The sequence below is a fragment of the Plectropomus leopardus genome, chromosome 10 (assembly GCF_008729295.1).
Source record: "Plectropomus leopardus isolate mb chromosome 10, YSFRI_Pleo_2.0, whole genome shotgun sequence".
NCBI lineage: Eukaryota > Metazoa > Chordata > Actinopteri > Perciformes > Serranidae > Plectropomus > Plectropomus leopardus.
In genome coordinates, this window is record NC_056472.1 from 34,558,892 (window position 1) to 34,572,300 (window position 13,409).

Sequence of the window (13,409 nt, forward strand, 5' to 3'; positions counted from 1 at the left end):
CTCTCAGGAGGAAGCTTCTCTTGCACCTTCTCAGGTGGTTTTTCTGGAACCTGCTCAGGTACTTTTTCTGGCACCATTTGTGGAATTTCCTCCACTGTCCTCTCAGGTCCCAGCACCTTCTCTGGGACCCTCTCAAGGGTCTTTTCCTTCACCTGGACTTTCCTTCTCTCAGGTATTTTCTCAGGTTCAGTCTCAGACACAACTACCTCCTCAAACGCTTTTTGAGGCTCGGGCACCTCTTCAGGTACAAATTTAGGTATGGGCTTCAAAGCTTTAAGAGGGTTTGACACAAAAACATGCACAAGACATGACTTTAAGAATTTTCAACTGTGCTGGCGCACAAATAAAGAAACAATAAACACAGCAGGGACTTATTTTACTCAAATTAGACTTCTTTAGGCAGAATATCCTCAAGTTTGTCCTAAGGCAAGGCACCAGAAGAAAGATCATGGTCTTCAGAGGACCATAAAAACTGTTGCCAGACCAATTTGAGTCACATAACCCCGCTGGTATAAGACAGACTCAGAGGACAACAAACAAGACAGAGTCTGGTCTCATCTCTGAGGATCGGAACATTTAAGTACCTTTCTCTTTCCATGTTGGCTCTTTGGGAGGAACAACAGCAGCTTCAGGTTTCTTGGTCACTTTTGGAGCCTCTGGTATTTTTTCCTCCACAGGAACTTTAAAGAGTACCATTCAAAGAGATCAGAAGAGTAATGGACCAACCCAAACACTCTGTCGAGTGCAAGACCAGTGCAACTCAAACTGACAACGTGCAGCCCCATCGTCACATCACAGAAACATTGCATTAACATCACAGAAGCATCGCAGAAACTGGAGTTAGATGTTATACAAAACCAAACAGCAGAAGCTGAAGAGAGTTTTAGATGAATGTAAGAGTTTTGGTTTTAGTGTGACGGGTTACGATGAAGATGGAGTTTGCTTGCACAAATCAAACTACTCACAAAAAGCGATCAATGAGCACTCATGGAAATGAGTTAAAGTTGGATGGTGCCGTTAAGAAGATTAAGAGAAACTCCAGAGCTGCATCTCAATCAGAGACTTAGTGTACCTTTCTTCGGAGGTTCCTTTGGTGCAGGCGTTGGTTCTGGTTTTGGCACTTTCACTTCAGGTTCTGCTTTTTTCACTGCCGGTTCAGGTTTGGGTTTGGGGATCTCCACTGGTTCTGGTTTAAGGACCTCTGCAGGTTTTGGGACCTCTGCATGTTTTGGTTTTGGGACCTCTGCAGGTTTTAGTTTTGGAACCTCTGCAGCTTTTGGTTTTGGGACCTCTGCAGGTTTCAGTTTCGGGGCCTCTGGGGGTTCAGGTTTTGGTTTGGGAAGCTCTGCAGGTTTTGGTTTTGGGACCTCTGCAGGTTTGGGTTTAGGGACCTCTGCAGGTTTGGGAACCTCTGCAGGCTCGGATTTGGAGACAACAGCTGGTTCCGGTTTTGGGACTGGAGCTTCCAGCTTAACGACAACAGGCTCAGGCTTATGGACATCTGGTTTTGTTTTTTCTGGTTCTGGTTTTGCTTTTCGAGCCTCTGGTTCCGGCTTTTTGACTGCCGGTTCAGGCTTGACCTTTACCAGCTCTGGTTTTGCCTCTTCAGGGACTTAAAGCAACATTTAGTTTAGATTCAAGAAAGGACATTTAAGAAACAGAGAAAAGATTCGCTTCCACAGTTGAAGCTAAACAAAAACAACTCAGACATCTTGATACACAACCTAGAGACACACAACACACAGTCAGACTCAACAGTCCTAAAAGTCTTAAAGTCAACACACATCCAAACAAAGCAGGAAGTACCTTTGGATGGAGGTGTCACTGGCTTCTCTACAGGCACCGGCACAGCTTCAGGCTCGACCTTGGCTGCAGGTTTGGCCTCAGGTAGTGCTTTGGGAGCTGGTGTAGGCTTTGGCTTTGGTTCAGGCTCTGCTTTTGGTTTAGGCTTGGCCTCAGGTTCGGGCTTAGCCGCAGGCGCCACTTTTTGGGGCTCAGCTGGCACCTGAGGCTTGCGCTCATCTTCAGGTACGTAACAAAGACATTAGCTAATGTTAACATGAAATCATGGAAGCATTTAAAAGTTATCAAGAGGCGTTCGAAAGAGTGAGATGACAATCAAAAACGAGACAGACTGAAGAGTGGAAGTAGAAACAGTTGATCATGAGAAACACAGATTACAAAAAGGGGAAGACTGAAGTCAAATAAAATCAAGATGAGACGGACATTAAGAGGTGAGAAGCTACGTAGCTGTGACCTCGGTAATCTGCTGATTTGTTAAGACGTGAAAACTAAAGGAACAACAAAGTGAAGTACCTTTCTTTGGCACTCCTGGCTTCTCAGCAGGCACTGAGGGAGGAGCAGCTGGTTTCTTCACCTCCTCTGGTTCTTTTAAGATACATTCAAAGACATGATCAACCAGAAAACAAGACAGCTAAAGAAACAGCTGAATCTGAACCACATCTTTACAGAGTCGACAAACTTAAGGACAGTGTCATCTGCAAAGAAGATGATGTTGAGTGGAGAGATGATAGAAATCAGACGTCTCTACCTTTTGGAGCACGGACTTCCTTCTTCTCTGGGACTGAAACTACAGCAACCTTTTCCTCCACTGGCTTTCTGGCCTCAGGTACTTTAAAATATCATAAATTAAGTGAAATTTCACAACATAAGATAAACAACAATGATGTTAAATTATTTTTAAAAGTGTAAAAAACGTGGAAGGCCGTAGATGAATGTATTCAGTCATACATTCATCATCTGAGGTTTGTTGGTACCTTTGGGTGGTGAAGGCTCCTTCACAGCTGGTGTTGGCCTCTCTTCAGGCTTTTTCTCGGCTTTGGGAACTTAAAAGACACCAAATGTGTTAGAAACACAAGAGAGACGCTGTGCATTTGCAGGCGAAGCAGAGAAGCGCAGCACAAGAGAGTAAGACGAATAAAGCAACTACAGTAGAAGACATAATGATCCTGTCTGAAGCCAAAATAAAAGATGAAGAAATGCAAACAAAACACGAGGCGGAACAAGACAAAACACTTAAAAGATTTTAGTAGCGGAGGACGGACAAATAAGAGAGGATTTTTTGCAGGACAGAGCGCTGAGCTGCAGCAGGAAGACGTTCAGGTCTGTGGTACCTTTTGATGGGACTTCCTCCCTCATTGCAACTTTCTTGGTCTCCACTGTTTCCTCAATGGCAACTCTGGCAGCTAGTAGAGGGAAAAAAAAACAGAGATATGTCCAGAATTATCATTATTGTCAGGACACATGAACTTCCTGAAGTCCATGTTACTGCACTGTAAGAAGTGAGTCAATCGTACCATGAAGTCTATAGAAAAAGAGCCATTTTCTTTGAAATTCATGTTATTTTACAATCAGAAACCTTAAATGAAGTGTAGTATATATGGTTTGAAACAAGAGGAATCAGAGATAAACAGTTAAAGTCTCAAACTTAAAATGAACATGGTAACCAGTTAACAATTCAAAGTGAAATTCAATGCAAAGCCAAAGAATTACTAATAAATCCATGCTTCTGAAGTAAGAAATTAAAAGTTTAAGGAGGTAAGCAAAGCCCAAAATATTACTTCCACTTTTCAGTTAATGAACCAAGAGAGATTATTACTATTATTATTATTATTATTATTATTATTATTATTAATTATGGGTGAGGTAAAAACAGAAAAATGATTATGAGACAAACAGAAACACAAGAAGTAAAAGAGGTTAATCTAAGACATAAAGACAAATATTAAGAGAGAGCCATGGTTAAGAGCGGCTCAGACACACACAGGTTTTAACATTTAACATTTAACAGACGTCCGTCCAGCGTGTTACTGTCATCTGATACCTTTGGATTTGGACACCTGTTGTGTTAGCGTCTCTTCTGTCCAGCTCTCAAACTCGACTTAAGTTGTGACGAACACAAAAGTGACAGAAGACAACAAACGTGAGGCAGTTTGTGCACAAAAACTCTGGACGTCATTTCACAGTTTAACAAAGTCTCTGTCTTGTTGTTTGGTTCACTCGTTATTGAGATGGGACTAAAACGACAGGCTGAAGTTACTGAACGGCCCCTGAACAAAGGTCTGGGGGACACAGGGCCGAGGGGACCCTGAGACAGCGCCCTTTTTGAAGTGACTGTCTACTGTTGTTGGTGGAAAGTCAATCAAACAAAATCAAAAAGACAATGACCACAAAGAGACATAAAACAAGGACAAAGATGCAAAAACTACTACAGAGAGATAAAATGGCTACGAAAAAAACAAAATGGCTACAAAGACACAACATTTCTACAAAGAAATATAACGTTGCCACAGAAACTATAAAATTGCTACTAAGGACATAACACGAACACAAATAATACAAAATGGCAACAAAAAGATAATTAGTATAGAGACACAAACTTGCTACAGACAGACACAGAATGGCTGAGAGACAAAATGGCTTTAAAGCAACACACAATGGCTACAAAATGACACAAAATCACTAGAAAAGAGACAAAATGACTACAAAGAGACACAAAATGGCTTAGAAAACACACAAAGTGAATACAAAACACAAAAGGCTACAAAGAAACGTAAAAAAAACACAAAGACAGAACTAAGATGAGATGCGAAACAACCACAAAGACACACAAAACGACGACAACGAGTTTGTGCCAAACGGACTGATTTTGTTTCAGCGCCAACAACTATTCTCCCTCACATCACTGCTTTAAACGTCCAACATATTTCACATTTTGGAGATTTAACAAAATCCCCAAACAAAGATTTACATTTTCACACGGACAGCTCTAAACTATTTTTATGAGTTTAAATTCCCGATAACGCAGAGTTTAATTTTCCAGATCGACGACACACGAGACTTTGACTGTGAAATGGTGACACGCTGAAGGTTAGTGAAAGTGCGATGGAAGATGGCATGAAAGTTAAAAGAATGAAAAAAAGAACAAATCCTGAAAGTTTGGACACAATCAAACCACAACACATAAAAACTTCACACTGAATCTGCAGAGATCAGTCAGATGACACCATGATGATGATGATGAAGTTATGATGAAGGTCAGAGGCAGATTTGGGTAAATTCACATTCTTAAAAGTTATCAGACTTTTAATTCAGCTCACATTAACAATGACTGTCATTAATTGTGATTATAGAGTGATTATTTATCTGATATTTCTTGAAGAAGCTAATTTTCAGAACACAAGCATTTATTGAAATCTTTTTGTGATGTGCAAAATAACTACATAAAGAAATAAATAAAAAGTATATATTTTGGGCAAATGTATACTTCATGTTGAATGAAAAGGTTTGGATGTTCAGTGTAAATCTGTCCTGGATCTGATGAATGCATTTTGTTTTTCCCAGATCTGCTCAGATGGTTTGATGGATGATGAAGAGGATGAAGAGGATGAGTGATAAAGAATAAACACGTGTTGTACCTCTCTGCTCCACCTCCATCTCTTCTTCATAGTGATAAGAATATTCAGCTGATTCTTTAGAAAACAAAAATGTTTTTTGTTTCCGTTATTAAAAACAAAGACAGAAGAGTTTTCGACTCATGATGAGAAATATGGATTAGTCTGACTGTAAGTGAGGAAGTACAACAGTCGAAAAGTAAATTATTTGTTGTTGGGTTTTTTTCACTGTAAATGTTAATTCAGTGAAAATACCATCAGTCTAATGTTAATTTTAGGGCTAAAATCTCTGGAGGATGGAGGATGTAAGCAGATGAAGTATAAAACCATAATAAATACCTCTATGTTCAATTTCTTCTTCATAATGGTAGAATTCAGCAGATTCTTTAAAAGACAAAAAACAATGTTGGTTTCATTATGATGTTACATTTAAAAATTTAGCCACATGTTTATAAAGATTTACTGTCAGGTTTCTGGTTATTGAAACTTCATGAAAATAAAAATTTTGGTTATTATGAAGAATTAACTTCTCATACAAAATAGGTTTTTGAATTCACTTTCTGGTGAGCAGGTTTAAAGAGGTCCCTGGTCCTGATTCCAGTCTTACCTTGAATTGCCACTGATGAGGGCACTTCAGGCCTCTGAACTGAGGAGTCTGGGACATCTACAGAATACGGAATATGATTCACACAAAGAAGCTACCATAACATCACTTATTCTGAGAAAAAATACAGGACTGCGAATTAAACGAACAGTCAGACATTTCGAAAAATCCTCTTGCTTCCCAAAATTTTCCAGAGTTGTTGAAGGTGTAAGATAAAGCTGAGTAACAGCTAACATGATAGCTGTCGTAACATCGACTGGCCGTGGTCAACAGCGGCGTTCATGTGATGTCAAAAGGTCGTCATTTCCGAGTTGAGAAGTCGTTCTTCAGACTTGGTTGTGTTCGTGAGCTTTGAGGTGGTAAAGTGGAAACAACACGGAAACTACAAAGAAGATGGGCTGTGTTGTTTTAGCCAACGGCTTGGTCCCATTTTTGTCCCAGTCGTGTACTCTGCATCTACGAACAGTAGGGACTGCAGGGCGTATCATAAAGGACAGCTGGACATGTAGATGACTTTTTACATTCCCTCATCGATGTTGTTACGTTAACATTAGCTAGCAAAGTTAACATTGTTCTCAGTGCTGCAGAGTTCACAGTTTGCTGCAGCTAATAGATGCAGATACTAAAATGTGACTCTACTAAAAATCCATGAGAGCTACGAGTAACCACTGGTCCATAACTTTAGCCATGCAGTTACAAGTTATTACCATAATGTTGGATAAAGCTAACTGTTTTACTCTCGTTAGCTAGCATAAAGTCGGACAAACACACACAAAAAAGGACAGATTGCCTTGGACGCAGATCATGTCTGTTTTTTCTATTTGCTAACTGCTGGCAAACTCAGTCAGTCGACTACAAACTGCTAGTAAAATGAAGGTGAACAGTTTCACCTTACAAAACAAAAGCAACACAAGATTATCTCCATAACAGTCAATAGCTGTAAACATAACGCTGATTATGCAAACTGTCTGTCGGAGAACTGGCTCGCGGTTTTCACCTGTTTGTAGTCTCTATGCTAAGCTTTGCTAAAGGCGTCTACAGAGATCAAACTGAAGACTCTGGTGAAGATGGTGAGCAAGAGGATTTTCCTAAAATGTCCCTGATGGATTAAGGTTGTCTAGAAAATAAAATACTTACCGAGGGGAACCATTGCTAATTCAATTTCTGTGAAAAAAGAGCGAAGAAGGCGTTAAACACTGAAACAGACAGAAGCTGAACAGAAACAGAAAAGGTGGCGTCTGACTAGGAACTGTACCTTTGCCAGACAAATAAAGCTCAGCCGTGCTCTTAGCCTCTCCTCGGGGCTCCAACCTCACAATCACTGAGTACACGCCTACACGGGATTATCAATGAAGACGTTTATCACTCAAGTCATCAGAACAATGAAGAAAAAAAAAATCTGAAGGGCTTTGTGACGGGGCTTGATGGCGCTCTACACACCTTCATCTTCGATGGTCACGTTTCGAATGACCATGAAATGTCTTCGGCCCTCACTTGTGAAGTTGTACTTAGGGCTCTCTCTCAGTTCCCAGGTGTCTTTGTACCACGAAACGATAGCATTGTCGAAGGACACCTCGCACTCAAAGGTGGCCGATTGGCGCTCGTTGACTTCGATGTTGTGGATGCGTTTGGTGAAATGAATTTGTTCAGCTAAAACAGATAAAGACGTGAATGGGTATTTGGCATCACAGTTGGGAATGTATGACAATATCTGAATGGTAGTTTTTCATCGACACAACATCCACACGGTTAGAAATGATGATCAGTGTTTATGGGACAGTTATGATGGCTGGTTGGGGGGGGGGGGATTTGTGGAGAAGGACGTAAGAAGACAACTAATGAGGTGATGACGGATGGTTTTTGCAAGATAATCCAGGAGAGGAGAGGCGTAAAGAGTGTTACAACAGATCCCAGAAGAAAGAGAGAAAAAAGAGGGTAAAGTCCCAAAACGTCCAACATTAGTCTCAGATGAGTCGAAAGAGGTTAGTAAACGGGCAGAACATCCACCACGTCTAGGAGGTTGCAGAAAGGTTTCCAGGTACAAACCTTCCACCCAGAGGTCGGCCGAGGACTCCAGGTTCTGGTACCGGCAGGTGTATCTGCCCTGGTCTTCAGTTTTCAGGTCTCTGATCAGAAGCTTCTGAACCTTGTGCTTCACCTCCGACGAGTACCTGCCCTTCATCTCTAACTGCTTTCCGTTTTTATACCACTGAGCCTCTACGTTAGGGATGGACAACTGACAAGACAGAGTGCATGTCTGGCCTTCCTTACCCGAAGTGTCCTGCAGGTGCTTCTCAACCTCCGGCTCTGAAGGACACAGAGAACATGAAGCGTCTGTTAGGAGGGTTTAGAGGTCGCCACAAAGAGCGAGAAAATGACTTACAAAGTAATTCAGACATATTTGTTTTTCCAGAAGTAGACTCATATCTCTTTTTGACCAGGACTGGTTCTGGGCCGGTTCCTAATCTAGAATCAGTTCTTTGTGTTTCCACAGCCAAAGTACTGGCCCAGAGCCAGAAGACCTAGTTCCAGACTGGCACCAACACTTTGCTGGTCTAGAAGATGGAAGCACTTACATCAGGGCCTGGAGGTGGGGTTATCACGACCGACCAAAACACGGTAACCGCCATTTTAAAAACCAACATACTGACAGACACAGCTTCTTAATTTTCAGAGCACTATATTATATTATCTATATTATATGTTTTTATCTATAGTCTACGTTATGCCAAAGCAGCATAGTGAGGAGACCACCTGCCTCCTGGGGCTGTGGTTTTTGGCTGAAGTCCAGGGGAAACTTGACGGGGCTGTGCAGACCAAGGCGGTCTTCAAATTTCTGCAGCATGAGATGGCGGCTGCAGGGTTTGAGAGGAGTATTGACAAAATCAGCAACAAGCTGAAAAAGCTTCCCTGGAGTTTTAAGAAGGTTTGTCAAACCAGGAGCAACACATGGAAATACACAAAGTCCACCATTGCACATGTTGTGTATTCGGCACTAGTGTTGCTTGGGAACCAGACACGTATTTGGAGGCGTTTTTAGTGATGTAATGACGTGGCTCTGGTGCCGGTGGAAAATCAAACTGGCTCTTAAGAGGTTCCAATGTGGAACCAGCTCTGAACCAGCACTATCACCAGCCCAGGACCAGCACCAGGTTCAGTTTAGCTGTATATGAAAACTATACAGGGCATGAACACATGATGTCGCAGTGTTCGTACTGACCCATGACGGTGAGTTTGGCGCTGGAGATGTGTGGCCCGCAGACCACCCGGTAGTTGCCCTGGTCGGATGCCTGGCACCTCTTGATCTTGAGCAGGTGGCGGTCGCTGCTGATGCTGATGTCGTACTTGTCGCTGGTGTCCAGTTTCTGGGTGCCCTTGTACCAGGACAGGGTGATCTCCGGGTAGTTGATCTTGACCTCGCACTCAAACACCGCCTCCTTGTTGGTGAAGACGGACTGATCGGCGATGTCCTTCACTACCGTGACAGGCTGCAACAAGACAGTTAAAACTCTCTGAGGACCAGGCAACATTTGAACCAACCCTACGCAGAAGTCTGCAGGAACAGGCCTTGACAGATTTCCAGGACTTTTCAAGGACTCTGAGGCAAATGTTAGAGACTGAACATTCTCTGAAACTACCATTGATACTCTTTATCAGTTCTTTTTCATTATTATATAACAGCTTTAAAATATATATCATTTTTTAAAAAGCATTCAGCACTAGAACTGAATATTTAAATATAACTTAGGGATTGTTTGTTATTTGTGAGAGGGGAGGGGGTGGGTGGCGAAAAAAGGGGGAGGCAAGTCAAATAATGCTTTAAGCAGTCAGTGTCGGCGTCCTGACCTCAGTGCGCTCCATCCTCTTCTGCAGGTCGGCCACCAGTCGGGCCATGTCCTCATCAGACTCTCTGTCTGCACGTTCCAGTTCCTGTAACACAGACAGCATCAGATGATTATTGAGGACGTCCTCAGAGACACGGACACACGTCGGCCGACCTGCAGAGACTCACCGGTCGTCCACTTTCTTCAGCCTTCTCTTTCTTCAGCTGCTCGATGGCCTGCAGCAGGCCGCGGTAGTCGGTGATACCGTACATTCGGGCGTACTTCTCGTACTCTTTGGGGTCCACGTTCCTCAGCAGCTCCACGATGTCAATGTCCTTCTCCTCCTTGGGACTCTTCTGCTTTGACGGCGTCCTGACAACAAGACAGAGACAAGATGGGGACAAGAGACAGAGGAGGGTCCGGCTCAGGTCAGAGATCAAACATGTTACGAAGACGCAGATAAATCAGGTCACAAAATTCTGAAAAATATACGAAAACAGTGCAAACTTTCTCTGAGAATTATCAAAATAAAATGTGAATGTGAACTATTTAGGATTTATCCCCTCATACATGCAGACAAACAAACCTTTGAGCAAAAGAAGCACTTTTAACCATTTAAACATAAAAACAACTGAATTTTGTTGAACAAAAACACCCCCCCCAAAAAAAAACTTATTTTCAAAAAAAACTTTAAAATGTATTGTCCTATATTTTGTTTATATTTTTATTAATGCAGTCCCAGCTAATATTCTGTTCTGTTAAAAATTAAAAAGTTAAATTCTCTTTCAGACCTCCATCATCCTCTCCATGGAACTAATCATGTCAGATTTTACTCTTTTTTTTTCTTCTAAAAGAGAAAAAACAATCTAAGCTGTCTTCAAGTGTGTTTTCCCGCAGAAATTAAGTTCAATATTTAAAGGCCCTTTTTACATTGCAATGGTGAAAAAAAAGAAAAGAAAATTGTGTCAGACTTTAACTTAAGTTAATGACTCGTTGAACATTGTTTTAAACATTTTGAACAGCAAAGAAAAAAGAAAAGAAAGATTCCTGATAACTTCACCTCCAAAGTGAGGAACTTTTCTCCGAAAAATTTCAAATTTTCCAGAAATTGACTGGAACTGAACAATAATCTGGACCCCATCAAAGGACGGAATGATCATTATTAAGAGATTGTTTTTACGGACAGACGTCGAAAATGAGACTTCCTGCAGAGAGGGTTAGGGTTAGCCATCGGCTGAACTCACTTCTTGAGTTTGGCGCGGAGGTCTCCCTCCAGCTGCACCGCCTCCTTCCTCTCGTCCACGTGCATGTCGGCGCTGCACTCGATCTCACCGTGCTTGTTGGATGCGACGCACCTGTACTGGCCCGAGTCGGACTTGGTCACCTCCCTGATCTCCAGTTTGGACTCTTGGCCCCTCTGCTCGATGGAGATCCGCCCGCCGTGCGTGATCTGACGCCACTTCCCCTTCATCCACTTCACGCTGGGGATCGGGTCGCCGCCCACTTTGGCGATGAAGGTGGCGGTGCCCTCTGAGGAGCGACACGAGGACAATCAGGACCAAAACCGCAGAGCCTGAGATTTAGTGCCTATTCACCGAAACTCTGGAAACACGTGGTGTGTGGTGCTGGTTGTGTATTGTGTTGGTGATTGTGTATTGTTAGTTGTGTGTTGTTGTGTGTCTCGCTGTGTGTGACGTGTTGCAGTTCTGAGTTGTGTTTTATGTTCAGGGTTCACACACATTTTTACCAACAGATTTCCAGGACTTTATGTAAATATATATATATATATATATACATATATATCATGTATTTCTTTTGTAAATTCAGAACAGGATTAGAACTGAATATTGAAATTTAAATTAGGGAATGTTGGTAATTTATAGTAATTGTAGATATAGTAATTTACAAAAAATGTGTCCATTTCTTTTCATCTTTAAAAATGTTTGGTGATTTTTTAAAGTGAATATTTTGGAGATTTTTGAATGACTGTTGAAGTTTTTGTTATGTGTATTGTGTATTGTTGTGTTGTCGGTCTCACTCTCGGTGATGTGTGCAGATTTCGGTTCCTCGATGAAGAACAGGTTGTCGAGTTTTTTGGTTGGAGCGGCGGCGGGAGCTTCAGCGGGAGGCGGAGCTGCTCCTGGTTTCTCTGTAAACAACAACAACAGCAAGGTGGAGAAAATTTTATTAAAATTAGTCATAACATCATAAATTCTGTTTAATAATCCAAAATCTGAGAAAACTCTCGATGAACTGCTGTGAACAGGGTTCATGTTTAACCCTTTAACATCTGGATCAACATCAGTTTTCTCCTGCGACGTTTAGACATTTAAACATTTACATTTTTCATTCAAAAGCATTCAAACTGCAAAAAAATAATAAAAGATGACAAAAACACACAAAAATTAGCTTGGGGATTATCAGATATAACCAAAAGTAAATATGTAAAAAAAAAAAAAAAGTATAATTCTTCTAATTATAAAAGGTTAAATTATGTCCAAAAAAATACATATATATATATATTTGTATTTATTTTTGGATTTTTTCATAGTTTTTTTGAGTGGTAATTTTACTTGAACTTTTCACTCTTTTCTTGCTCAGTTTTGAGCCCTTTCTTGTTTTGGAAAGACACGGAGCCTGTCTGTTCAGATTTCAAAGGGTTAAATGCTCTGATCACAGTGACTCCGTACACGTCCGCAGTTATTGTCCGGTACCTTTGACGGCGACTCTGGCCTTGCAGAACTCGCTGCCGGCGTCGTTGGTGGCCTTGCAGAGGTAATCTCCGCCGTCGTGTCGGGAGGCGGAGCTGATCTCCAGGCAGGCCGTCCCGTCGGAGAAGCTGATCCTGGTGCTGCCGGCCGACGTCAGGTCCTTCCTGTCCTTCATCCACTGCACCTTCAGAGGCGGAGAGCCGCACACGTGACAGCGGAGGCTCAGCCGCTCGCCCTCGTCCACCGTCAGCGGCTTCAGAGGGACGTCGAACACCGGAGGCTTCTTGGCCTCTGCAGCGGAAACGCGTTTAAAGTCTTTACCGACCGAAAGCCTCAGCTGATACAAGAACACGTGAAGAACACACACCGAAAACACCCGTGACATCCGAACGCAAGCGTGAACGTCAGAGCGCTCAAACCTTTCACAACAGAACACGAAATAAAATGTAAAAGTCATGGTTTTAAGGGATGATAACAATTAATCAGCAATCGATTGATCGCTATTGAGAATTTAATGTATTGATTGATAGTTTGTTGAATGTATTAATTGATAGTTTGTTGTATGTATTGATTGATAGTTTGTTGAATGTATTGATTGATACTGTTTGTTGTATGTATTGATTGATAGTTTGTTGAATTATTAATTGATAGTTTGTTGAATGTATTGATTGATAGTTTGTTGAATGTATTGATTGATACTGTTTGTTGTATGTATTGATTGATAGTTTGTTGTATGTATTGATTGATAGTTTGTTGTATGTATTGATTGATAGTTTGTTGAATGTATTGATTGATAGTTTGTTGTATGTATTGATTGATAGTTTGTTGAATGTATTGATTGATACTGTTTGTTGTA

The 13,409-nt window shown here is 41.5% G+C and overlaps 1 protein-coding gene across 1 annotated transcript in view; it reads right to left on the bottom strand.

Annotated features, from left to right (window-relative positions):
• LOC121949594 (titin-like) overlaps nt 1-13,409 on the bottom strand; it is a 240,933-nt gene that overhangs the window by 147,520 nt on the left and 80,004 nt on the right. Inside the window, 19 exon segments of the mRNA XM_042495327.1 lie at nt 1,807-2,022; nt 2,317-2,388; nt 2,552-2,632; nt 2,778-2,846; nt 3,135-3,206; nt 3,845-3,901; nt 5,439-5,492; nt 5,754-5,798; nt 6,022-6,078; nt 7,156-7,182; nt 7,274-7,351; nt 7,459-7,668; nt 8,065-8,325; nt 9,239-9,506; nt 9,865-9,948; nt 10,031-10,214; nt 11,087-11,372; nt 11,881-11,991; nt 12,557-12,844. Of these exon segments, the coding sequence (XP_042351261.1) occupies nt 1,807-2,022; nt 2,317-2,388; nt 2,552-2,632; nt 2,778-2,846; nt 3,135-3,206; nt 3,845-3,901; nt 5,439-5,492; nt 5,754-5,798; nt 6,022-6,078; nt 7,156-7,182; nt 7,274-7,351; nt 7,459-7,668; nt 8,065-8,325; nt 9,239-9,506; nt 9,865-9,948; nt 10,031-10,214; nt 11,087-11,372; nt 11,881-11,991; nt 12,557-12,844 (2,520 nt within the window).